The sequence below is a fragment of the Ostrea edulis genome, chromosome 6 (assembly GCF_947568905.1).
Source record: "Ostrea edulis chromosome 6, xbOstEdul1.1, whole genome shotgun sequence".
Lineage (NCBI taxonomy): Eukaryota > Metazoa > Mollusca > Bivalvia > Ostreida > Ostreidae > Ostrea > Ostrea edulis.
In genome coordinates, this window is record NC_079169.1 from 891267 (window position 1) to 917717 (window position 26451).

At 32.6% G+C, this 26451-nt stretch overlaps 1 protein-coding gene across 1 annotated transcript; it reads left to right on the plus strand.

Annotated features, from left to right (window-relative positions):
- On the plus strand, window positions 1–26111 carry LOC125646571 (eomesodermin-like). Its single transcript, XM_048872908.2, has 6 exons — window positions 1–617; window positions 8006–8160; window positions 18577–18701; window positions 21403–21549; window positions 22842–22903; window positions 25195–26111. The coding sequence occupies exons 1-6, from the start codon at window positions 1–3 to the stop codon at window positions 25829–25831; spliced, it is 1743 nt and encodes a 580-aa protein (XP_048728865.2). The 3' UTR covers window positions 25832–26111.
- Window positions 26112–26451: the final 340 nt, after the last annotated feature.

Consider the following 26451-nt stretch of genomic DNA (forward strand, 5'->3'; position numbering starts at 1 on the left):
ATGTCAACCACTGTGAATTTCAACAGGTACAATGAGCAGCACGGGAACTTGTACGACACACAGAGCGAGTCCTGCCACACATCCGAACCGCAGTTTCCCATCTTGTCCTCTCTGAAGCCGTACTACTGTCAGGAGTACCTTTCTCACGAGGAGGAAACCCCCGCCATTAGCCAGTTTGTACAGCAGCATTTGGATAATCAGACCCAAGACAAAACTTTTGATGAGCCAGATTCCATCAACCCAGTATCTACGGACTATACCCCTCCTCGGGAAGGACATGGGGTTAGCTATGCTTGTCTGCAGCCGATGGGAACACAGACACGATTGGGAGATCCCCCTTATTCATTGACGTACAGCCAGAACGATAATTATTGTTATGAAGTGGAGCCGATTCATTACTACAGCAATCCCATGTACAGCCAGTCCTCTCAGAACCAATCTCCATCCTCCCCGCTCCACATGTCTCCCTCCAGCTCTGAGGTAGCCTTGACTCCTATACAATCCCCTACAGCCATCCAGCCGAGCTCATTTAGTCCCTGCATCTACTTATGTAACAGGGACTTATGGATCAAATTCCATCAACACATGACCGAAATGATCATCACTAAACAAGGAAGGTATGCTGATTTTGTTTACTTCCCCTTTCTAAAATAATTAACACCCCACCCCTCATTTTTCCATTTTGAGATTCAATAGAGTCAATAGAATATGTTCAATTCAGTTTCCGAATTTCATGTTCCCACAGTTTTATATGCTAGTCTGTAAAATGAAAGGTGAAGATAACGAACTGTGATCAATCTTTAAAATGTAAAGTTTCTTGAAAATTTCAATTTCAGTTAAAGTAAGTAATTTTTAAGTAAGTGATTTTATTTATTATAGTGGCAGGTGTACATTTATTCATACATCCAATTTCATCACAATATACAAATCAATAAACACCCGGCCCGTCGGGCCTATATGCCACTTTAAACGTTGATATAATGCAAATAATTGCGCATAATAACATTTTCTATAATTATATATACATACATGTGTATACATGTATAATAAGTATATAATGTATGAATAGTTCAGTTGTTGATTTTTCCAAATGTAATAGATAGTCTAAGATGTAGTTTAATTTGAGTTATATTCAGGAATGAAGAATATTCATAGTCTTAGGCGCGTGAACACCTCTGAGAAAATATATAATTATTATAATATTATAAATCGCTGTATTGGGAGAGGGCTCTCTAAATTTTTGAATTTGTGTCTAATCCTTTTAACGGTTATTCAATAGAATATGTTCAATTCAGAATCAAAATATATCATATAGCCTAAGCCTGCTGCCCAAACCCACCAATTTATCGAATAGATATTGTTTAATTCATGATACATCTGGGAATTTCCCCCGCACTGGTTGCTTGCTTTTCTATTTGCTGAATGCAAGGTGAAGATAACGAACAGTGAATCTAGTACCTACTTAAAGTCAACACTTAATAGTCGATAATTTGGACATAAAAATCATTTTGAATTATTACATTTTAAGTGTTTGATAAATGCTACGAACATGTTTTTGTGTTAAATACGTAGAGTATGATTGGGTATTTTTTGCGAACTGTGTTTATATCTGATTTAATTATATTCAAATACCAAGTGGATATTTTTTTTAAAATGTATTTTTCTGACACGGTATACGCAAGTACTAAGCAGCATTCTAACCTTTTGCATTATTCTCATTTGATATTGCCTTTATGATGAAGTGTTGTATTTACATTTCCAACTTTTTTTTTTTACTAATTATAATGATGGTCATTTCCTCCTGAATGTGCTGCAGGAGTGAATAATGTGCGCATGAATCTTGATAAATATAGTACTCCATTTTTATAGCTGGGAATTCTGAGAGAAATGACATTAGAATGTAAATATAAAGAATGAATTTAGTCTTTAAATTATAAGAGGGTATTTTAAGAGGGTATGAACTGCAGCACTTTACGCCGACAATCATCAAACGCGTTAGAGTTTCGTGAAGTCGGCGTGAAGCGTCATATTCTTATTTTCAATTAAATTTCTTTTATAAATTAGTTGTAATGATTACAGATATCGCACACCAAGTATATTCATCCGCAGGTCAATCCTATGACGTGACATACCTTGTACAGTATATAAAATGTACAACATTGGCCAGCACACACAAGACAAGAGAAATCTATTTATCAATTTTTCCTGGTGGTGCTTTCTTCGCTACATTCTGCTGCATTTATATCTATTAAGCATGGCAAATCTTACTTATAATTGAATTATTTAGCTCTATGCAGGAACCTGTGTATGTACTAAAATGCGGTTGTTGTAGATTTAGAATGATTTTTTTTATGATATGCAATTTTATAGCAAAAATGACATGTTAAAACTTTAAAATATTGTATTAAACATATATACATGTATAATGGTAAAAAGGACACACGGGGTGCATGAAAAGTTCATTAAAATGGGCAGCCACACTTGAGATATGTATTAGGTTTATACCATTCTAGTAATTATAGGTATTAGAAATGTGTTTGGAAGCAAGTGTATTTAAAGGCGTCTATGTTTAACATCAGGTCTAACATTCAAAACCTACAAGAAAGGAAGGAAAAATATAAACGAAAAGTTTCAAACAAATCATTTATCAATTAACAGACTGTGCTTGGTCACCAAAAGTAAAAACTTGATTGTTTTTAATAATTCAAAGATATCATTCAACCTACAACCTTCGGATGACGTTAAACATACGATTAATTAAGGAGAGCCCGGTATAATTTCATTTCCACGTCATGGAAAGCTGGGGAAAGAATTGTATTTACACCTCTCGTTTTGAATAGTGAGCTATTGGCTGGTCATGCTGTTAGAAATATATTTGGTTTCCTTGGAAATATTAGTCGTAGATCAAAACAAAATTAACAAATAACGTTTATGATTTTCAAGTAACTAAACTAAACCCCCAATATTCTTAAAACACACATGCGCGCTCGCGTACGCACACACATACACACTCTTGTAAAATGTTTGAGACCTTGTATTACTCTTTTGAAAGTGAAAGCATATTCCATTGAGGTGCTTTAACGAGCCATTATATAAAATTATGGTGTAGCGACCCACCTCGACTTATAGACAAATCAACAATCCCACATGCTATATGACGGAAAGATATAACTCAAAGTAGGATGATGTGAGACGACTGTGTGTGTCTATAACTTAATGTAATATATATATATATATATATATATATATATATATATAGAGAGAGAGAGAGAGAGAGAGAGAGAGAGAGAGAGAGAGAAGAGTTACTTTTCGCAATGATCTGTAAAAGTACAGGTAAAAAATAAAAAAGATACACGAAGACATTTAGTAAAGCTTTAGCGGTCTTCAGAAGCTTTACATTTGAATTTAAAGCTTCTGAAGATTTGAAATGAAAGCGCTAAAGCTTTACTAAACGTCTTCGTGTATCTTTTTTATTTTTTACCTATATATATAATAATAATAATGATAATTCTTTATTGCGAAAGACTTATCTTATAGCATTATAACAAAATTGAACATGGATAATAATTACAAAGCTGAAAATAAAATTCGACTTAATTTTAGTTTAAATCAAATTGACGACTCTGTGTTTCTTAATATTGTTTGAAATGAGAGTAAATTCTTCCAGGTCAGCACTGTAGGATGAATTAGGCTGGCGTAGCTTATCAACCACAAGAAAAGTTCACAGACTTATTTTATTTTACAAAATAGTATATGGAATTGCTCCCCAATATCTTTAAGAAGTTTTGATGCCTTTCATTCCTCCACAAAATCTATATCAATTGAGAAACTGATAATCTTATAAATTTATTCATCCTCAAATTAGGACCTCATCATAGATGATGCTACTTGTGATTTGTGTGGTCACCCTGCTGAAAATGCTTATCATTTTTTCTTTGAATGTGTTCAGTTCTCCGTACAAAGAATTGCTCTTTTAGAGTCAATAAATGCAATGCAACTACAAGTTTCCATATCATTAAAGTTATTACTGAGTGGTGTTGAGATTCTTGAGTTCAAAGATAACATAAAGATTTTTGAATATGTTCAGAAATACACTTTAGAAAGCAAAAGATTTTAAAAATGCATTTAATACATGTGTGTTTGTTATGTATGTCTATTCTTATCATGTTGAGACGGTACTCTCATTTTAGTTTTCTCTCCTGCTCTGTTGTACTTATTCGTTTTTCCTTCACTGATTTTATTTGATTTCATTTTGTTCTCTTTGTTCTCTTTGCATGTCGTTTAGTTCCCATTAACCACCCCACATTTCTATTTTGTTAGCCTATTATCATATCAAGAAATCATACTCCTTATATAATCATTATATTTGGATGATTTATTATCCTTTTACTTCATATCTATATCGTACATGTACCACATAATTCAATTATCTATAGTAATATACATCCAAATTACTGTATATGTGCAGTGATCCTTTATTATGTTAAATTATTTAAAGTGGCATATAGGTCCGTTGGGCCGGGTATAAAATTATATTAACACGTTCAATACTGAAATACAAAAGTTGTATTACGCATGTCACTATAATAAAAGATATATATATATATATATATATATATATAAACACCATGATAAAAAAAAATAATAATACGAAAACGTTTATAGTTTTACTATTTGTCTTGGAAGAAAATTCGTTAAGTTTACTTGAACATACCAGAAATACATATTTTCTGTAAAGTTAAATTGAAATCTATTAAATGAAAATGTTATTGCCAAAACAAACACACTGGTTTGATAAACAGAAATAAAATCGAGAGCTTAATCCCAGAAAAAGCTCATTTGAAAATGATCTATGAGATTACCAAGGTGCCGCAGAATCTGGAATAGATCAATAAGTCGTTTTTCTTTGTGAACTAATTTACAGTTACTGAACGTTATAAAAACATTATGCAATGTATTCAATCCAAGTAGGAAAATTCATAGAAACGTATTTATGTTTTTATAAGAACTGCGAAGGTTATAAATTGTTATTCAATATTTTTTGCAGATAGAAAATAATCAATAAGAAGAATCTCTTTTTTCACACATATTTTGTCAGTTGTTTGTCCTTTAATTTCTGGACAATATTTAAGGATAATATATAGAAACGCGTATCACTTTCTCCAATTTCACTCCAAAGAAAAAAATGAACATATGTATTCAACGAAAAGAATAAGAACAGAAAATATATATTAAAAAGTCTTTAATTCTCATTATTATACTTTTGGAATTTCAATTTTAAAGTCATGCAAATAAGGCGTGGACAAAACTTTGGATTAAGAACAAAAATAATTTTTTTTTTTTGTTTTTTTTTTTTTTGCTTATGACATTTTTATTTCCCAGACCTATCACTATAACATATAACAAATAGACTAAACGATAGAAGAAGAAAAAAGTGTGGAAAGCTGCCAGGGATGGGGAACAAAAATAATTTTATTATTTCGGATACAGTACAGTATGAAAAGAAGTGAATTTCGATTAAATATCTACAATTTACAAATTAAATTAAGCATGTAAAACAAACAAACAAAATAACGAAAGGAAAATTTGAAAATCCTTTATTACAAATATAACGTAGAATGTTGGGAGATCTGTACAAATAATTTTGCTGAATGACAGAAAAAATATATAGACGCAGTGTTTGAAACCCGTTGTAAAATTAGCTATTATTATTCTTTATTACTGAAGACATACGTCTTATGGCATGTAGGGCTAACTGCTTGTAAAAGTTGTCAGCCCTGCCTAAGACCTCCTAGCCCCGGAGAAATAACTGCCATTTTCAAAATTACCTTTATTACTATCTACTATAATGAAGGACGACGAGCCTAATTCACTTCTATCACATAGATTTTATTCAAATTTTGATATACAGTAAAATATGCAGTGAAAAATTTATATTTTCAAACAAATAAAGCATGAGAAAATTACCCATTACACTATAAAACTATGACACAAAGAATACTCTTATATATATATATATATATATATATATATATATATATATACCCTTTTTGTACAATTTAGGAATAGATTTTTCAAGGTAATATTGCAAGCAAAAATTATCAACCAAATGTTTGTCAATAGTGCATTTTGATTCATACTGCACATTGCTATTTAAATTTTGAATAAAATGATCCTTCAATCTTTGTTGTATTATTGGCAAACAAACATGGCTATTTAAATTACTTTGATCATGCCACAATATAATTAAATCCCAAACAATCAAGTTGTTCTTTGATAAAAGTAGCCCAGTTACCACTTGCATGCATTGTATTTTCACAGATGTTGTATAAACATTCATATGCAGCATTAAGTACATAATTTTCAGACTGCACTAGTTTAAACCAAAACTTGAACATTTTCAAAATACGAACATGATACAATGGTAAACGCCCTGTTTCAAAATATACCATGGTTGTATTAGTGTTTTTACGAACACCAAGTGCAAATTTTTAAAAATCAACGTGAACCTTTTCAATGTCAGTTCCTTCATGTAATCTCCACACTTCACATCCGTAATTCAAAATACTACAGACATAAGTATCTAAAAGGGAGAATAAGATTTAATGATTTAAATACAATTGTTTTATAGTTGATTTGAGGGCAAATAATGCTTTGCGACCTTGTGATACTAACTGTTTCTGCGTTACCAAAAAATTACCATTAAAATCAAATAAAACGCCCAAGTAAACAAATTGATCTAATATTTCTATACTTTCACCTTTATACACACATTTATCATCTGTACGAATCTTGTCACCATTTCTAAATACAACAATTTTAGTTTTCGCTACATTAACAACTAAACCCCATTCATCTGTTTAACTTTGCAGCGTATTTAACATATTTTGTAATCCAATAACTGATTCTGCAAGCAACATCATGTCATCAGCATACATCAAAATATAAAGACTTAATAACTGTAAATCAGTCGGATGATTACCTTTTTACGGGTTTTTCGAGGGGTGAAAATTTTCAATGTTACCCTCAACTACATGCAATATTTGCTTTACTCGTATTATACTGGATGTTATATAAACAACAAAACAGGAATGCCTACAGGTATTCGCGTTTGTTACAAAGTAAACGTTCATACGCCGTCGTCTAGCAATCTATGGCGAACCGTACGCGCATAAATTCGACGCATGTGATAATTTTTATAATATCACCCGTTGTCAAGTAATGTTACCCGTTGCTAGATACTATCACCCTGGAGCGTGTGCTTTCTATTCTCACAGGGAAACATTGTTTCTTCAACTGTTTCTTGACCAATCAGATTTGAGTATTTTATATGAAAGTACATGTATAATGCTATTCGTTATTCTTTTCATTTGCAGCGAGTTTCCCTCACTGTAGTCGGAAAATAACGATATTCATTAGATAAATGTAGATGAAACCATTAATGAAAATAACGATAGTCATTAGGTGAATGTAGATGAAACCATTAATGAAAATAACGACAGTCATTAGGTGAATGTAGATGAAACCATTAATGAAAATAACGACAGTCATTAGGTGAATGTAGATGAAACCATTAATGAAAATAACGACAGTCATTAGGTGAATGTAGATGAAACCATTAATGAAAATAACGACAGTCATTAGGTGAATGTAGATGAAACCATTAATGAAAATAACGATAGTCATTAGGTGAATGTAGATGATTAAACCATTACTAGGTGATTATATATGAGGAACAAATCAAGACAACTTGATTCCATGATGTCTTACTGTTGTTGTTTCTGATCATAATAATTCTAATCATGATAATTCATAAACAAAATGTTTTGCATCAATATCCAGTCAAGTTTATATAAAAGCAAGTTGAGTTGTTTTTTTGGTTATTTATCGTTTAATTAAGATATTTTTTGTCTGATTAATGTTAATAGTATCCATCTGGAAAATGAATTGTTGCATATTTACATCTGTGGCCAGGGGTATTTTCAATCACAATTAACCTTTTCAGGAGAATGTTTCCGACACTACAGTTCAGTCTGAATGGCCTTGACCCCCACAAACAGTACAACGTATTTGTGGATATGATACTAGCGGATCCCCATCACTGGAAGTTTCAGAATGGCAAGTGGGTCCCGTGCGGACAAGCAGAACAACTTCCTCAAAGTAAGTTATAACACCCTCTCCCCTTCCCAGATCCTCCGCACAACCTGATAATTTTCCTCATTAACATAGAGAAAGATATGAATTCATATCAGGTATTAATTTCTTATTTTCAATCAACTCGGACAATCTGGAGCGGATCCATCAATTTACAAAATACGGACCCTAACCTACGTAGAATTTCAAATTCAGCTGAAAATCCACGTTGTTAGCCGAGAAATTTTATGGGCTTTCCTATAAAATAGGTTTAAATAGTACATATATTTACAGTGTAGAGCGTCTTTTTTCCGTATTTACACTACAAAATAGGTATTGCGTATTTCTCTCTTGTACGGGAGGTAAGAATAGACCTAATTTGTTCTCAGAAAATGCCCCGCTGGCTGTAAACTAAAAGTTTCCATTGTGGGTGAATCTGTTAATGTTCTATGCTCTCTGGCCTACCACCTCTTTGTTTACAAAGTAACCGACTATCAGACGTGTTTTTAACTTATGTCTTAAATTGATTATAGAATTTTAACTGTTTAATATTCATTTTTCCGACCTTTTATCAATACTAAGTTTACTTGTGTCTATGGATTCATTGTAACAACAAGAAATATTAATGATAAAATTCAATTAAAATAAAATCCATGTAGATTCAAGATCGCTACATGTTAGAAACCACCCACCTACCCCTTATTTTGTTGAAAGGACACACAGGGAACCATTCACAAGCCTAGAATCAATAAAGCTGATCAGGATCATTAGATTTCAAACTTACAGTGACATATCTTCATTTAGACATAAAGACAATAATGAATTTATCTGACCTAGCTAGCAGCATGGTTGATTTCCATAATGTGTGCATGCTAAACCAACCCAGCCAGTGGGGGTGGGGTTGTCCCCCTGTTTTACAACACTAGGCATACCAAGAAGTTGAAACTGGCAACTAATCGTGTGCAGTATTTTCAGATGCGGAAAAAACCCCCAGAGGTTTGTATATTCTTTTGCACTACATATTCTGTCAATTAGATTCTTGTATGATGACGTCAAACAAAGAACATGTCGTCACATGTCGTCTTGTTCCGAAGAGGATTCGACGTCACATCTCGTTATCCAAACAAAGTACAGGAAATAAAAGACTGACATAAAATTTCAGATAATCAACGGAAATTCATAATTTCAGGTCAACAAGATGTTACTTTGTGAGAGAATAAAGGACGGTGATGTGGGATTCTTGAAGGTTTTCCCCCCTCATTGAAATATGTATATATAGCTCGGATTTTCTCTGTCCCAATCTTTAGAGCTCGATGCGCTCGCTATTAAAGTCAAAGTTAGGCCAAAAACGAACCCAATTACAATATATTGAATTCTTTTGTTATCCCCTCCCCCTTATATTCATCGTGACATTGAAAGCCCCGGAGAGAGGTATGCAAAGTAGTGCCCACGTATTGCCACCAAATTATCTATCAGCAATGACCGTCAGTTGAACACCGCGGACAATAACAGTTCACAGAGGACAAGTCCCCATTCATGTACGTCATAAGTTAGCAGAATCACTTACCCTGTACCAAACACCCGATTATTCCACGTAATCGTCGTCATTTTGGAAAACACCAGATAAGTTAAACGGAGGTAGACATTATCTAAAAATAAAACCGCGATGGCATTCCCAAATTGGATTTCTGAATAGGTTTTTATCTATTTATGTATTTGTTTTGGCTATATATTTTGATTTTCACTGAGGCCCATGCAGAAAATGTAAAAGAGGTTAAATCTGATGCTATACTGGGAAAAGTTATCTTGCGCATGCACAAGTGAAGGTTTATCTGAATCATGATCAAGATTCATCGGCTGCTATGAAGAAAGCATTAGCCTGATGACGCGACATTTATTTATAGATTGGAATCTAACAGGATAACATGTGGTCGAACACGGGGGGGGGGGGGGGTGGGGGTGGGGGGGGTGGGGGTGGGGTGGGGGGGGGGCTGTATAGCGAGAGAAAAAAGTATCACATGTATCACTATGTTTCAGAAAAGTATTGCGATAGATCATGCTATATCGAGTTATTACATTAAATGACCTCTATACTACGGAGAGCCAAATTAATATCAACTCAAATACTTGCCAAATTAATATCAACTCAAATACTTGCCAAATTGATATCAATTCAAATACTTGCCAAATTGATATCAATTCAAATACTTGCCAAATTAATATCAACTCAAATAATTGCCAAATTAGTATCAACTCAAATAATTGCCAAATTAATTTCAACTCAAATAATTTCCAAATTAATATCAACTCAAATAATTGCCAAATTCATATCAACTCAAATAATTGCCAAATTCATATCAACTCAAATAATTGAAGATATCTTTATTGAAGGTATCATCAATTCATTTGATGCGCGCAACAATTCAACTGAAGATTCTTCAAATGATTAATGATATCTTCAATTCCAAATTTTGTGCACATTGATTAAATTGGTGATAGTATAAATTAATTGCTGAATTGATGTGCACTATAATTGAATTGTTGCTATCTTTAAATGAATTGATCATATGAAAGTTGAAGATAACGAGCAGTGATCAATCTCATAACTCCTATAAGCAATACAAAATAGAGAGATGGGCAAACACGGACCCCTGGACACACAAGGGGTGTGATTTGATGCGCTATATTTCAGTTAATGTGCGCATTAATAAAATTATTGTTCTCAATTGAATTATTGCGCGCACTAATTCGATTAATGGAATTAATGTGCGCAAAATTGAATCATTACCCTCTTCAGTTGAATTGATGACATCATTAATTCAATTGATGTGCGCAATAATTCTTAGAGAGAGACATCGGTTATTTAGTAAGAGATACCTTCAACTCCACACATACGCAATTGAATTAATGATTTCTTTGATTGTTGCTCTGTTTAAAATAATTGATGTTACGCTTTAATCGTTATAAATGATTTAAGATATCTTCAACTGAGTTAAAGAGATGATCATGAAATCATTTACAGATACCGGGTTTTAAATTTAAAGTTTGCGAGCAATATCTCAAACACATTGAAGTAAATTGGCGTGAGTAATAATTAAAGTTATGTTCACATGAATTCAATTAATGAGAGCAATAATTAATTTGATGCGCGCACAATTCAATTGATGAGAGCAATGAGTGATTTGATGCACGTATTAATTGAAATATTGCGCGCAATAATTGAATTAATGATATCTCTTAAATTAATGATATCTTCAATCATGCATTTGTTTTAAGTTAGTCATCCATACTCAACAATCATCTTTTGATTTTAATAAAATAAAGATCGTTTTTATTGTTTCTTTCTCCACAAATCTTATTTTGAAAGTGTTTATTCCTGTTATATCTACAAAGACACAAGCAAAATTAATGTTGATATTTTCTTATAAATTTCTAAATCAAAATGTTTTGAGAGTTTGGAATTTTAATGATGTCTGACGTTTCGTCATATTGTTCTTTTCTAAATAAAACAATACTCTAATTTCAAAACTGAAAACGGACGCATTATATACTTCCGGCAAGTATCGAGAAAAATAATCGATGTATCAAATCTACGACTTTGTAATACAATACATCAATGTATTGTTACATCGTTATGCGGAAATATATCGGGTCCTTGAAAAAAAAAATCATATTGGGCGAGGCGTATTAACGAATTTGTCCTGTTGAAGATTTATAAATTAATTAAAGTCATATTCATATTATCAATTCTTGATACCTTAATAATGAATAACTGCAATATGTAGTCTTGAGATACTTTATCAAATGTTCAACAATGAAAAAAAAAATGCTGCAACATTTAAAACAACAACAACGGGATAAAAAACACCCCCCCCCCAACAAAAAAAACAAAAACAAAACAAAACTGTGTATTCAAAAATAAAATCATTTGTTAATTGTACTTTAAAATGTTCCTATCTTAAAATGGACATCGTTTGTGAAGTTGCACTAAGACTTTGAAATGAAAAACAACAATCGAGCTTGTGGACATTTTGTTGCCAAATCTATATCATTGGATTAAGATATTTTGCCGTTAGATTCAGTGGTGGATCCAGAAAGTTCTGACGGGGAGGGGTATTCGGGGTGTTGGCTGAGTGTCTTGTGGCCGTCTAGAGGCCTTCAGTGGATGTAGGGTGAAACTTTCATAAGACATATATATTTTAGTGTTTTGGGGGCATATTTCTATAAATATAGATCATTATTTGTGAGGGGGCGGTGATGAATCCGCCACTGAGCTTTATATCATTGGATTAAGGTATGGAACTCAAACGATATTATCTAGAACAGATTGTGTCTTTGAAGTTGAGCTTTAGATACAAGGATGACTCTTAATTCAGGTGTTAAAGGTCAACGTTACAAATATTTCATATCCATTGCATACAAAGTGTCATTAGAGCTCTACAAACAAGACATGGTGAAATATTTACATGTTTCAAGATTAAAATCTTGTTTCAGTCTTATTATTAGCATTTATAAGTATTTTTAGTCTTATTTCAGCCTAGAATATTAAGTTTCTGTTAGAAACGCATGCCTATGTCTACGTAATTGCAGTCCTTTTTAAAAAGACAACAACTTGTTATTTTCAATAAAATGGTAAGTCAAACGTCATCAGGAATAGCATGTGAAAAAGAGGCATGTACACCAGTCTTTAGATGCCGTAAGCATCTACTTTCATGTAGCCGGGGGTCTTTTCTGAAGTCACAACGATCAAGTGAAATAACCAGGTGTCCGGGTTTCGTGAGTGAATTTGTTAATATGGATGAACTTGAATGGCGACATTTATCTTCAGTGAACAGGTTCTGTTCCTTGTCCTCTCTGGTAAGTCTATTTCTATTAGATGCATGTACGAGATTTCTGTGTTATTTAGAAGTGAGGGTACTCTATAGTACCAGTACATGGCTCGTTAAAAAACTTCGTAGAAAGCATTAATTATTTTACTATCAAAAGGGTGTTACAAGCTCTCAATTCTTTTATATGATTGTTTTGATAAAGTATTTTGTTTGTAAATAAGAGATTTTGGAGTAAGAATTTCGCTGTGAATTGATGCCTGATATGAACATCTGATAAAACGTGTCTAACAGACTCAGATGTTCTAATGTTTTAATCAAAAAAATTCCCATGAAAATTGGAAACGTTATTTGTTAATATTTTAAAAATCTACGTCTGAAATCTTCAACAACAACAACAACAACAAAAAAACAAAAACAAAAAACAAAAACAAAAACAAAAACACAAAAAAAAAAAACACCACGTGTCAATTAGGAAAGACTTATATCATATAAATGTATTCTAAAAAGAAATTGAAATGAAATGGCCAAAATGCAGAAATATTGCGATTATTTTCAAATTTGAACCAAGCCCGATCGGAATTTAGGAAAACATTGCAATCAGAAAACTATACTGCCTTGATGTAAAACGGTTTATGAATTTAACGAATTTATAAAGTAAACTAATTTCTTAATGAAACATGTATAAAATGAACGACAATATGATTATTTTAATAATTTCTTTTAATTTTGATTGAGATCGGTACTTTTTTCTCTGATTTGGTTCAAAACTGAAAAAATAACTATTAATCTAAATTTTGGTCATTTCATTCCAATTTCTTCTTAAAACGTTTTCGTCTAAAATTCTTTAATACCAATTGACATGTTTCTTGAAGATTTTAGCCGTACGATTAAAACATTAACGAAAAAACCGTTGCAATTTTCATAGGTAATTTGTTTTAAAAATTAGAGCATTTGCAATGAGTTTTCTTCGCAAGTTTTATTAGATATTTATATCATGCATCGAAGCGAAGTCTGGATTTTAAAATCTCTTTATTTTCGAAGAAACGTTCTTTTTACCATTCCGGGGGAAAAAAATCACAAATAATCCATATGAAATAATTGAGAGTTTATATCACCTTTTCTATGGTCGAATCGTGCTTCTTATGAAACACTAAAATGAGCCTTGAAATTTTAGTGTAATGAACCACCCTAAGGTCTCATCTAAAAGACCGAGCGCTTGACAAAGGAACATGTGCTTCCAATTTGTACAAGTCTGGGGCATTTCCCTAATTCATGTCGTGTTCTGGGATCAAACTTGGCCTTCCGCATCAAATTGGATTTATTTTGGTGGAATATATTTTGAAATGCATTATAAATGATCATGCACACACATACATACACACACGTGATGTACATGGAAGGGGTCATGTCGTCAAGCACTTACGAGATAATACATGTGTTTTCTAATATGCCTCGAACGTATCTGCTTCCATCACTTCATTATTATGTTTACGTTACTTTCCCTCATCTTGAACACTTACAAATACAAACGCACTAAAAGCACAAATACACAGATCATACTGCTTGGAGTCTTAAGTTGCAGAACTGTATATTTTTCGGATTTGTTTTTTGTTTTTGTTTGTTTGTTTGTTTTTTTTGTTGTTGTTGATAGATTAGAGGGCTACAAATCCATCTGTTATACGGATTAGCTTTATTGTCAGTTTGAATAAGGCTTTGATATACATTTGAAGATATGTTTTAACAGAAGTGAAGTGGGAAAATATGTTTGGAAATTTCGATACTATGATAAAAAAAAAAATAATAATGTATATTTGTAAGACCGGTCTCGAGACCATAAACTGAGAATAGACTTTAAAAGTCTATATCGAATCTAAATAACTTTTGAAATAATTTTCATAACGAAATAAAATTTCAGTACATATTTGCATTTGATTTTTTTTTTATAAACCAGCAGTTTTTTTAAACGTCTGTGCAAGATAAATCATAAGATACAAGTAATCAACATTTTGACTAAAGTCTATTCTCAATTTATAGCCTTGAGTCCCTAATCAAGCACAGAATTTTTTTTTTTACATTAAATTTAATGGTTTTCATGAGGAATGTACATGTAACCGTAGGTCTCGGGTCTATCCAAATATTCCCCCCGAAGAGCTACAGTTTTGCAGCTACGGGCCTTTTCAAATAGTAATACATAATAGATGAATAATGATAATAATATTTTTCAATACGCATGCATGAGAATTGTGAAGAAGCATTTGTCATGGCTTGGGTATACATGTATATATGTGCGTGAATTGCAGTTTACCAATCCAATTCATTTATTCACTCAAACCATTCACAATGGTACATGAGGTACGTAAATATAATTTTATGATTATATAAACGATATTGCCAAGGATACAAGTATATGAATAATACATGCACGTACATGCATATGTTTTCATTAACACAGAAAAGGAGTGGGGGTATAATGAATAACATGAGATTCGGGAATTTAATTATACATGTTAGGGAGGAGAGCAGACTGGATTTTAGAAATAAATATACATACAGTATAGTGGGTTTTTTTTTTTTAAATCTTTTAAAGTTTCATGATTTCATTAATTCTCTAAATTTTAGTGTATTTGGTACATGACAATATCTAGAAGCCAAATAGTCTGTCCGTTAAGTGGGTAGGGATTTATCGAATGTGCACATGTGATTTGTGTGCGAGATAGGTGTAGTCTGGTGCTTTTCGTTTTGAGTACCTTAGGTATCAAGGCGGAGAAGAGACGGCTGTCGTCGGACGGTAAAACACCGAGACCGGTCACAAAACAAACCCAAATTTGTATTGTAAAATTAAAAACACCAGCCTCCCCCCAAAAAATCTTATAGAGGAATGAGACAAACAAATCTTAATAGAAGAATGAGACAAAAAATCTTATAGGAGAATGATACAAAAAATCTTATTGGAGAATGATACAAGAAAATCGTATTGGAGAGTTGTACAAAAAAATCTTATAGAAGAGTGATGGGGAAAAAATCCTATAGGGGAATTATATCAAACAAAATCTTAAAGGAGAATGATACAAAAAAAATCTTAAGGAAGAATGACACTGAATTTTAGTCATGCCATCATTTTAGCTCATGCGTTGGAGTAGTTTGATTTTTGAGATGCAATAACAGATATAAAAACCCACCAATTGCATTCCCCGATATCTCAATATCAGGCCTCAAGACCATAAACTGAGACTAAATTTTAGTCTAAATTTCGATTTTAATTAACTTTTGAATTAATTTTCATAAAATAATAAAGTTTTCAGCACATATTTGCATTTAATCATTTTTAATGAGCCAGCAGTTTTTTTTAAACATCTGTGCAAGATAAATCACAAGATACAAGCAATCAAACTTTTGACTGAATTCAATTCTCATTGTCTTGAGGTCAGCCTGGACTTTTTTCACGCACATATTTATGTTCTCGCTATTTGTGCAATACTTTCTACGGTAAGTTTTCGATTTGTACTCATTAGTACTGAATATTGGGGGGGGGGGGGGGGATCTGAAATTCGCATTTTGAGTTTTGCAGGAATAACTATTGATATTACGGTAAATTGATTGTCTAACTCTAAGATTATGTTTGTTAATTGAAGCATGTATTTACATCTGATTTTAAACATTTTGACTAAAATGTATAAGAAATATTATTGTTTTACATCTCTGTAAGTTTTTTCTTTATTGTTTTATTATTTGTTTTTGCTTTGTTTCATTTGTTTTTTCATTGATTGTGCTGAACAACGAGACTGTTATGTTTCATTTCATATTTTTGTTCTCATGTATTTCTTTGTAATTTAAGTGTTCGCATACTTTGAAAGGAAGCATATCACATATGCATAAAAATTCTTGTAGACATCAGTCATGTACAAGTACATAACTTCGTTGTCGTTTTCAATTTTTGTTGTATATCTGCCAATCTGTAAATATAGATGATGGGTTAAAGTCCCGCAGATTTTTTTTTCATTTCTTGTCCAATGATTAAACTCGAATACCGAATTTTTGCTTTTCTAAATAAGGTAAGTTTTAAACTTGCACTTATATAACAAGATTTCTGCCCATAACAATTTTCCGAGTTGTGCTCTACATGTATCGCTCATCTGACCATTGTGGTATGTTCTGAGATGTAATACAGTCTATACCTCGGTGTTATGCACATGTTTTCTGGTTTTCGTACATTGGATTAGCATGCTGTCAGTATATGTATAAATGCAATTATGTCATTTATAGTAGCTGGAGTTTGATTCATTTTAAACTGTGAATTCAACCGCTCTTCATTCAGCCTCCTTGTAAATTTCAATTCTGTTTGGCAAAGCCGCCCTTTTCTTTAATCCAAGTATGGATAAAATAAAAGGGTTTCATTTTGTTCAAAAGCAAAATCGAAAAGCGGGGAATATGTCATACATTTATAGGATGTCTCATTATGTTTTCCTGTTCATATTAACACTTGTCAAGAGTTACACGATTCTTCGTGGATAATGACCGAGCCTATTTACTGCTATAATGCCGATCGATCAAACGCTCAGATGACTGCCGGGTAGTTACCGGGCCCTCTCTCTTGTTCTGTAAAACACCTGCCGCCGGCGGAAAATGCCATTTGACCACCGTGAATCAAATTACCGCATGACCACTGAGTTCTCTTTGTGAAGTACAATATTATTTACCTTTTCACTAATTGGCTCCGGATTGCCGCCATGGGTTGCCTCTTTTTTGCTCGTAGATTACAATATGTCGGACGAAACGGCTAAAATGCAATGTAATACAAATACATATAATATGAAAACCAATAATAAAAAAGATTAATATATACAAGACATTTGATATCATTCTTTTCTTTTTTTATTCATTTGACGTGAATTTTATAAAATGAGATCGGAAGAGTTTTATTACCAAGATGGCGTCTGCACTCTGTCTCGCATGTTTTTGGTGTTGTTTTCTTTCTGCGATTGTGTGTGTTTTATATACATAACTGTTGCATTAATTTCATCTGAATTCACCGCAAATAGCTGAATAAAATTGAGAGCGAACTTTGCTAGAAAACAGTTTCTGACAGAGATTGGCGATCCATGATAAACGTTTGGTGATCCTTGACAAACGTTTGCAGTTTCTGAACTTTAACAGAAAGAGATTGGTGATCCTTGATAAACGTTTGCAGTTTCTGAACTCTCTTGTTTTACATTTTGTAATTTTATTTTGATTTGAGCAGTGATACATGCATCATAACATAAATAATAATGGGCAGCAGGCGCAATGCCGATACAAGCCCTTTTCATTGGTCACAGGTTCTGACAGGGTGTAATTAATTGGGTGTAATTAATTTACAAATAAAGGGAGGGTACTGTTGTAACTTGTTGTTGTAGATGTTTTTGATGGACTATAATGCCTCAAAATATCAACATTTTCAATTGTGCTATGATTTATAACTCATAACATACAATGAAGGAATGTATACATAAAATTAAAAACATTTTTCGAAGTTAGCTTGACATTAAAGATTATTGAAGAGAAAATAATCGCGACAACACGACTGAACTAATCCCTTCCTGAGTCACATACTTGATTTCAGCCTTTTTAATTTTAGATGGACGTGTTTATCTACACCCGGACTCGCCCAGCGCCGGAGCGCATTGGATGAAACAGGATATTGTGTTTGGGAAGCTGAAATTGACCAATAACAGGGCAGTGGACCAAGGACAGGTCAGCCAGGTAAGAGCATTGCGTAATCAGTAAACTCGAAAACAATTCCTAAAATATATTATCTATAAAAAAAAAAAACTAAAAAGAAAAACACTTGGAAAACAATATGTTTTAGAAAGAAATCTAGGAATAATGTAGAAAATATTGCAATATGCATGCATTCTTTTGCAAATACATATTGATTAAACCATGTTGCTAACACCTTGCATTATACATTACTGGTTATTAAAGTCGTCTTTTTACCGTTAATCTCCTCTGAGAATCGGTCACTATAATTCGCTAGTGCCCTGAATTAGCATGAAGTTAAGCAGTATATATATATATATATATATATATATATATATATATATATATATATATATATAATTCAATAAAAAAGTAGGAAAATATACAGTTCCAAAATATATTTAAATCACTAGCGCTAGTGATTTAAATATATTTTGGAACTGTATATTTTCCTGCTTTTTTTATTGAATTATTTTGACTGTGATATCAACTCTTTCTATTTGGATTATATATATATATATATAAGCAGTATACACACACACACACACACACACACACACACACACACACATATATATATATATATATATATATATATATATATTATATTTTTAACTTTGTGTACTGTTTATTCTATTTCTTTTAATATTTTATACCGGACACTGTGATTTTTTTAAAAACACAATTTGGATATATATATATATATATAAGCAGTATACACACACACACACACACACACACACACACACACACACACACACACACATATATATATATATATATATATATATATATATATATATATATATATATATATATTATATTTTTAACTTTGTGTACTGTTTATTCTATTTTAATATTTTATACCGGACACTGTGATTTTTTTTAAAACACAATTTGGATATATATATATATATATATATATATATATATATATATATATAAGTAGTATACATATATCTATAAGCAGTATACATATATCTATAAGCAGTATACATATATCTATAACGTTCTTGGATAAAAATGTCAATTCAATCCCATCCATCCCCGTACTGGGAAAATCAAAGATCCAATAACTGCAGACTTCAAGATTACCTTTACCTCCAAGTAATTGCTACCTTAGTAGTGAGAAATTTTTTTTTTTAAAACCAAATCCTGCAATAAAAATGATTTTCTAATAGAGTTTTAACAAAAATCGATGGAATCTAAACATTTGTACAGGATTTTTAATCTTTATAAAAGAAATTTTGTATCTCCCGGGAGAAAAAAATTCCCGTAGAGGAAAAATCCAAGCAATAGAAAATTTTCAAATGCTGCAAAATTTTGTTGATGTATTTTGGGATTTCTTTTTCTTCCATAGGAAATTAATTTCCTTTTTGAATTTAATCTATAGTGGGAATTCATATAATTCCAACAGGCTTCTTTTAAAATCTTGTAGGAAATTTAATTTCCTATTTAAAAAAAAAATTATCCCCTTCAATATATTTCATCCTTAAGAGAAATTTTTGTGATATTTAAACACTCTTGTTACAGGAAACAAACCTTATAACCTTTACCCTTACCAAATACTTTACTTCCCTCTTTCTTAAATAAAGACACCGTAACAAATTTCACACTTTATTTGCCTTATTGTATACAGATAAATGTATGTGCTTACCCCATTCAGCGGATACGGAAACGAAATTGGAGTAAGTCAATTAATACATGGTGGTAGGGGATGGATGGTGTTAATCAATCACAAAAATACACAGAATAATTAATTCCCATGTAAATCGCCTCTGAATTTTGTAATTTTAGCATACCATTGCATTGGGTTTCAACATAAATATGGAGGTTCCTTTTTAGATCTGAAAGGAAGAATAAATATGAACACGTGGGGGGATATGAACACGTGGGGGTGGGTGGGGATGGTTGCATTCATGATCTATACAGCGTACATGTGCATATGTGTTTTAGCAAAAATAAAGCTGATACAAATTATTTCATGGATTGCTAAAACACATTCAATATCCACCGTCCTTTAATGTTCAGTCACAACTTGCACAAGTCTTGTGTTGATCTGGGGTTTATTTTGACATCATATGTAATTTTTGTATTATTACAACGATAATATATAAGCCCAAACCAAGTTTTAGAAAACAGAAAAACCAAATTTACGCAATGAAATACGAAATGATTAAATATAAGACTATAGTATAAATCGCAAGATAACATATACTATACTTATTCCATAGTATTAGTATTGCACTTTAATTGTTAAGGAGGTATGCTACACCAGAGAACATATACTACCGTATACTCATTCTATAGTATTAGTATTGCACTTTAATTGTTAAGGAGGTATGCTACACTAGAGAAATTATATGGATGAAAAATGGAGGATATGTACGACAATATTTTAAAATTGCAAACTTACTTTATATAGTAAAAAAAATGCAGTTTTAGTTGAAAGCAAACTGAAAAAATATCAAAACCCCTGCTTGACTTGAACACTTGATCTACAGTTCAGCAGTCGACACGCTAACATACTGAGCTACTCAGCTAGGCGATGACCTTTTAAATGAATAGACAAATATTGCTGATATTGAATTCTTGTCAAATGTAGTGTTATATACTTTATAAATCAAACACTTCGTTTTAATTTTGTTCAAAATTGGTATTTGTTTTCCGTAAGTTGATGCGCTATATTGAAAACATTTTTCAGATTGTTTTGAACTCCATGCATAAGTATCAGCCAAGAATCCACGTAATTGAGGTAGGATCACACGGCCCCAACGAACAGAAGAGTCTCCAGACGCATGCGTTTCCGGAAACGCAGTTCATTGCTGTTACTGCTTACCAAAATACTGACGTAAGTGTAGTTTCTTTCTGAAATCGTCGGGGATCTCTTTTGTTTGTTTTAATTACGGCAAATGAATAATGGTGTGTAATGTTTATTCGATTCGTTTAGCTACAGTGTGTTCTTTGCATAAGGGGGTTTATTTCACTCTGGAAAAATATATGCAAACTGTTGCATTTCAAAAGTATGCACACAAATAATACGAAAGAAGACATTTAGCGTTTTGTTCAGTTTTTATGTCTTGTTGGTTTTCGTACACAAACTTGAGCACATGAATAATCAAGCCATATAGAAATATCATAAAGGGTAAAGAGAGAGAGAGAGAGAGAGAGAGAGAGAGAGAGAGAGAGAGAGAGAGAGAGAGAGAGGGTTTCTAATTGCCATTTGTCGCTCAGCCTTATCTTCCAAAATCTGTCAAATTCTACTAGAAATAATTATACAGTCCCATTCCTACATAAGATGTTCTTTTGTTTCCTCCTCAAAGAGAGAAAAGTTGCAATATTTAGAGTCTATTCTTTTATTTTGAATAAGAATTAATTTGTAGCTAATTTGTGTTTATTAGGTCACCTGAATCATTCAGGTGACCTATTGCTATCTGTTTTTGTCCGTCGTCGTTCGTCGTGCGTCGTGCGTTAACATTTGAACATTTTCAGCTTCTTCTCTGAAACCCCTGAACCAATTTCAACCAATTTTGGCATATATCATCTGTGGGTGGAGGGGAACTAAAATTGTGAAATTCGTGGTCCCTGCCCCCCTGGAGCCTGAGGGGTGGGGCAAAAACCATCAAAATGAGTGTAATTTTAAAAAATCTTCTTCTTTACTCCTGGACATCAAGAAGCCAAACTGTGGGCATAATTATAATGAGCGTTGAGCCCTTTACCAAAATGGTGAAATTCATGACCCTTGGGGCAGGGGTTCTTGTGTTAGGGTGGGGCTCTATTGGTCATATAGTGAAAATGTAGAAATTTTTTGAAAATCTTCTTATATTGGTTTTATCTAAGGAGTAAATAACCCTTTTCTTTATGATGTCTCAGAGCTAGGTTTTTTAAAAAGGATTATTGATTGAACATAAAAATGACACATGTACTTCATGACCACATAGCTATTCAATGTTTCTTCCATCCAAAAGTAAAATTCTTATATTTAAACACAAACCTAATTCAAACATTGGAAGGTTGTTACATGATACTCAGGTGACCTATAAGGCCCCTGGGCCTCTTGTTGTGGTGGTTTTTGTTTAGATTATCACAGCGCTCGGATTTCTACATTTGTGTGATTAATTGAAAGTTCTATTTAATTCCTAGATAACACAGTTGAAAATAGACCACAATCCTTTTGCCAAAGGTTTCCGTGACAACTATGATGGGTAAGCATTAAAAGCAACAATCAATAAATATCCCAGTCTTATTGTACAGGGATGTAACACCCCTGCCCTGGAAAAAGCATAATCCTTCAAAACTTTATGATATGCGCAGAAATCTCATGAATTTGGAAAGTTTGAATCTACAGGTGTACCTTATTTAGCGATAAATTGTCAATTTGAGTAAAATCAGAACCTCAGTGGGACACGAAATCGTGATCTAAACCGTTGCATTTTACGCGTTGCTCTACCAAGCCTATGAAATAGGTTACAGTCTTTAAAAAGACATGGGATATATTGGCGTGTAAACTGTTAAATAGGTTTGCACCTGAGTTTTGGAGTATTGTCAATGTTGTCGGAAGTATAATTTTGATTTTGACATGGAACGGGAATTATGAAATTTTAAAAGAAATGGGATCATAGTGCTTGTTATTAAACTACTGTGTGTTAAACTCGACGTTTTTGCATTTTTAAAGATTTAATTCCGATTTATTCGCATGAAGTTCATATTTCTCTTGGTGTCATCACGACCTAAGCATCACAATTAATCATTACATGTACATCAAATAAATACATAATGATGTCTTATAAGAATCTAGACTTAAAAACGTATAGTGCTTGTAGATTGAAATAATGACCTTTTGCTCTTAATATATGGAAAAACTTTTTATATCAGGCGCTTTAGAAATTTTATTATTATCATATAGGGAAAATCTTTAAAAATCTTCTTCTCAAAAACCATTGGGCCGGAAAAGTTTATATTTACATGAAAGTTTCCTGACATAGTGCAAATTCAAGTTTGATAATTATTATGGACCCCGGGGGTAGCTTGGGGCCACAATAGGGGATCGAAATTTTACATAGAAATATATAGGAGAAATAATATTCTCAAGAACTATTAGGCTAGAGAAGTTAAAATTTACAAAAACACTTCCTGACATAGTGCAGATCCAAGTTTATAAAAATCATGGACCCCGGGGATAGGATGGGGCCACAATAGGGATCAAAGTTTTACATGCGAATATACATTGGTAAAACCTTTGAATATGGGCCAAGGTGACTCAAGTGAGCAATTTGGCCAATGGGGCTCTTGTTAGAATTATAAATAAGTTGCAAAGTATTGCCTTAAGATTGACTGGAACTTTTAAAAGTGGGTGTTTTAGATAACAGTTTTGAATTATTGGCGAAAATACTAAATTTTCATACAAAATTTTGGGTAGATTAATAAAGAAGTTTTAAGAATCGGCATTCTGTTTGGAAAACTATATCAACCAAACTAAATTAATGAATTTACAACAATTAGATTAGTTAAAAGTCTCTACTACTTGTATGACAAATAGCAAAATTGAAATACACGTGTAGGGGTATAAACAATGACGACATATTGGATAAAACAAAAACTGTAAAATTGTTCAGATTTAGAACTTTTTGATTAAATAGTCCTTCCGCCACAAAATAAATTCTTTTCCAAACTCTTTCAAAATTTGAATCGACATTAAAGTTTTCAACAGGTTAGGTTTATATAGTAAATATATAACATGTTTGGACCAGTGAAATAAGTATTGAACCAATACCAACACAGTTTTAGCATCCTGCGCAGTTGTGTTCAAAGACTGAGTAGCTAAAGTCCTTAATTGAGAATGGAACTAATGCTTTAGTCTCATAATCTTAGCCGTGGTTTGTAGTTTGACCTTTGCGCATGAAAAATAATATTCTACAATATTGCACTGATGTGTTATTAAACTTTATATTTCGAATGCTATTGCCTGTGTTGTCTTTACAAATGGTAAAAGACTAATAGTAGCCTTTCCCTGCGATGCAGTTGTGAACAATACGCGGATGAATCTTGACAAATATAACACGTCTATTTCACCAGGTGGGAATTCCGATAGAATAGAATGTAAATATAAAACAATAAATTTTACTTTTGAAAATACATGAGGGTGGGAACCATGACGCTTCAGGCCGGCATCATGAAGCGCTAGACATGAAGTATACCGGCGTGAAGCGTCCACATGTATTTTCAAAACTGAAATTTATTTCTGAAATATTTATATAATGGACAGATAACTTTACATTCCAATATATGTATTTTAAAAAAAACTTAAGCATCGGAAATGTTATGTCAATTGTCCTTAGTGTGCTAGCGGTATATTAAAAGTATAATACTTTCCTTGATGCAAATATACACACACAGTACTATAGAATATGAAAAGCAATTGTTTGTAGACTAATTTTGCTGGATTCTTAGATAGACTGCTTCTTATAAAAAGCATTTTGTAAACATTCTTTTATAGGCGACATATTGACACCTCGAACCATTCAAACCAGAACTACATGCCATACTCTCAACAGAGTCTGTTTCCTACAAATGTCACTTTCAACAGAACAACAGCAACGTCTAGAGGCATGACATATCCCCCACAAATGGTTACACAATATCTAACAAATGCTATACAGGAAAACATCATTCCCAGCATTCATAACGGTTCCGGCATGGGGGAGATAAAACAGGTGGAGGATGGCTGCTATTCGAACAGCTATAACTTCGGAACACACATGATGATACCAGATACCATCAATGTACAAGCGGGTCAGGAAAAAAGCATCATCAAAAAGGAATTGAATACGTCAGAGTGTGATCAGGCAGTTTGCGTCACCTCCGAAAATTACATGAAAAGAGCTCTGGAACAAATGTTCGAATATCCTCAAGATACTAACAACGAAATTGAACAACCACAGAAAAGGTCAAAAATGTCGGCAAACAAAGCTTCATCAGATTTATTTGGAAAACTAACAAACGAAGTGAAAGCGGAGCAGGGGAATGAAGAAAATGAGCCCGAAATAAGCGTCGAATACACATATCTAAGTAACAGTAAAAAGCAAATACTGGATCACTCCGTGTTTCAGGGACAACAGACCTCCGTGTATTGAGCTCATCAACTGTTATGTGCTAGCTGGTTCATGCATTGTTTATGAATTGTAAGGATTACACTTTTTGTTGTAATGCATTCTTTGGTTTTATGTCTTTTGATTTTGTTGAGAAGTTGTTTTGCAAAATAAATTTTTTTTTTTCAAAATCCTAAGTGCTGTTGAAGCTTAGTTCCCCTGAGGTTATAGCTCAGGTGAACTTTCTGATTGAAGTTTGTTTATCCTCTTTAAATGTAAACATCTTCATTTACTTCTCAAAATATAAGCCCAACCGCCATCAAAATTATATCAAAGCATTAAGTTGTTTTTAAATGAAAAATCATCTTCCCTTATTAACAAGAAATGGTCAATGAATGGTGTGGAGTGTGTTAAGATTCTTCAGAACCATTGATTCAGAAAATACACAACTTGAACAAAGCTACCTCATATATTGAATATTGCAATTTGTCCGGACAATGACCCGGCTCACATTGGAATGTACAGAGAACTCTTGTAGTGTACATTTAAGTATTTTCAGATCACACTATTCTCGGCATTATTCCGTCCACAACAAGGGTTAGGTTTCACATAGAAATATATAAGAAAAAAATGGTAAATTTTCTTCAGAACCACGAAAATATAAT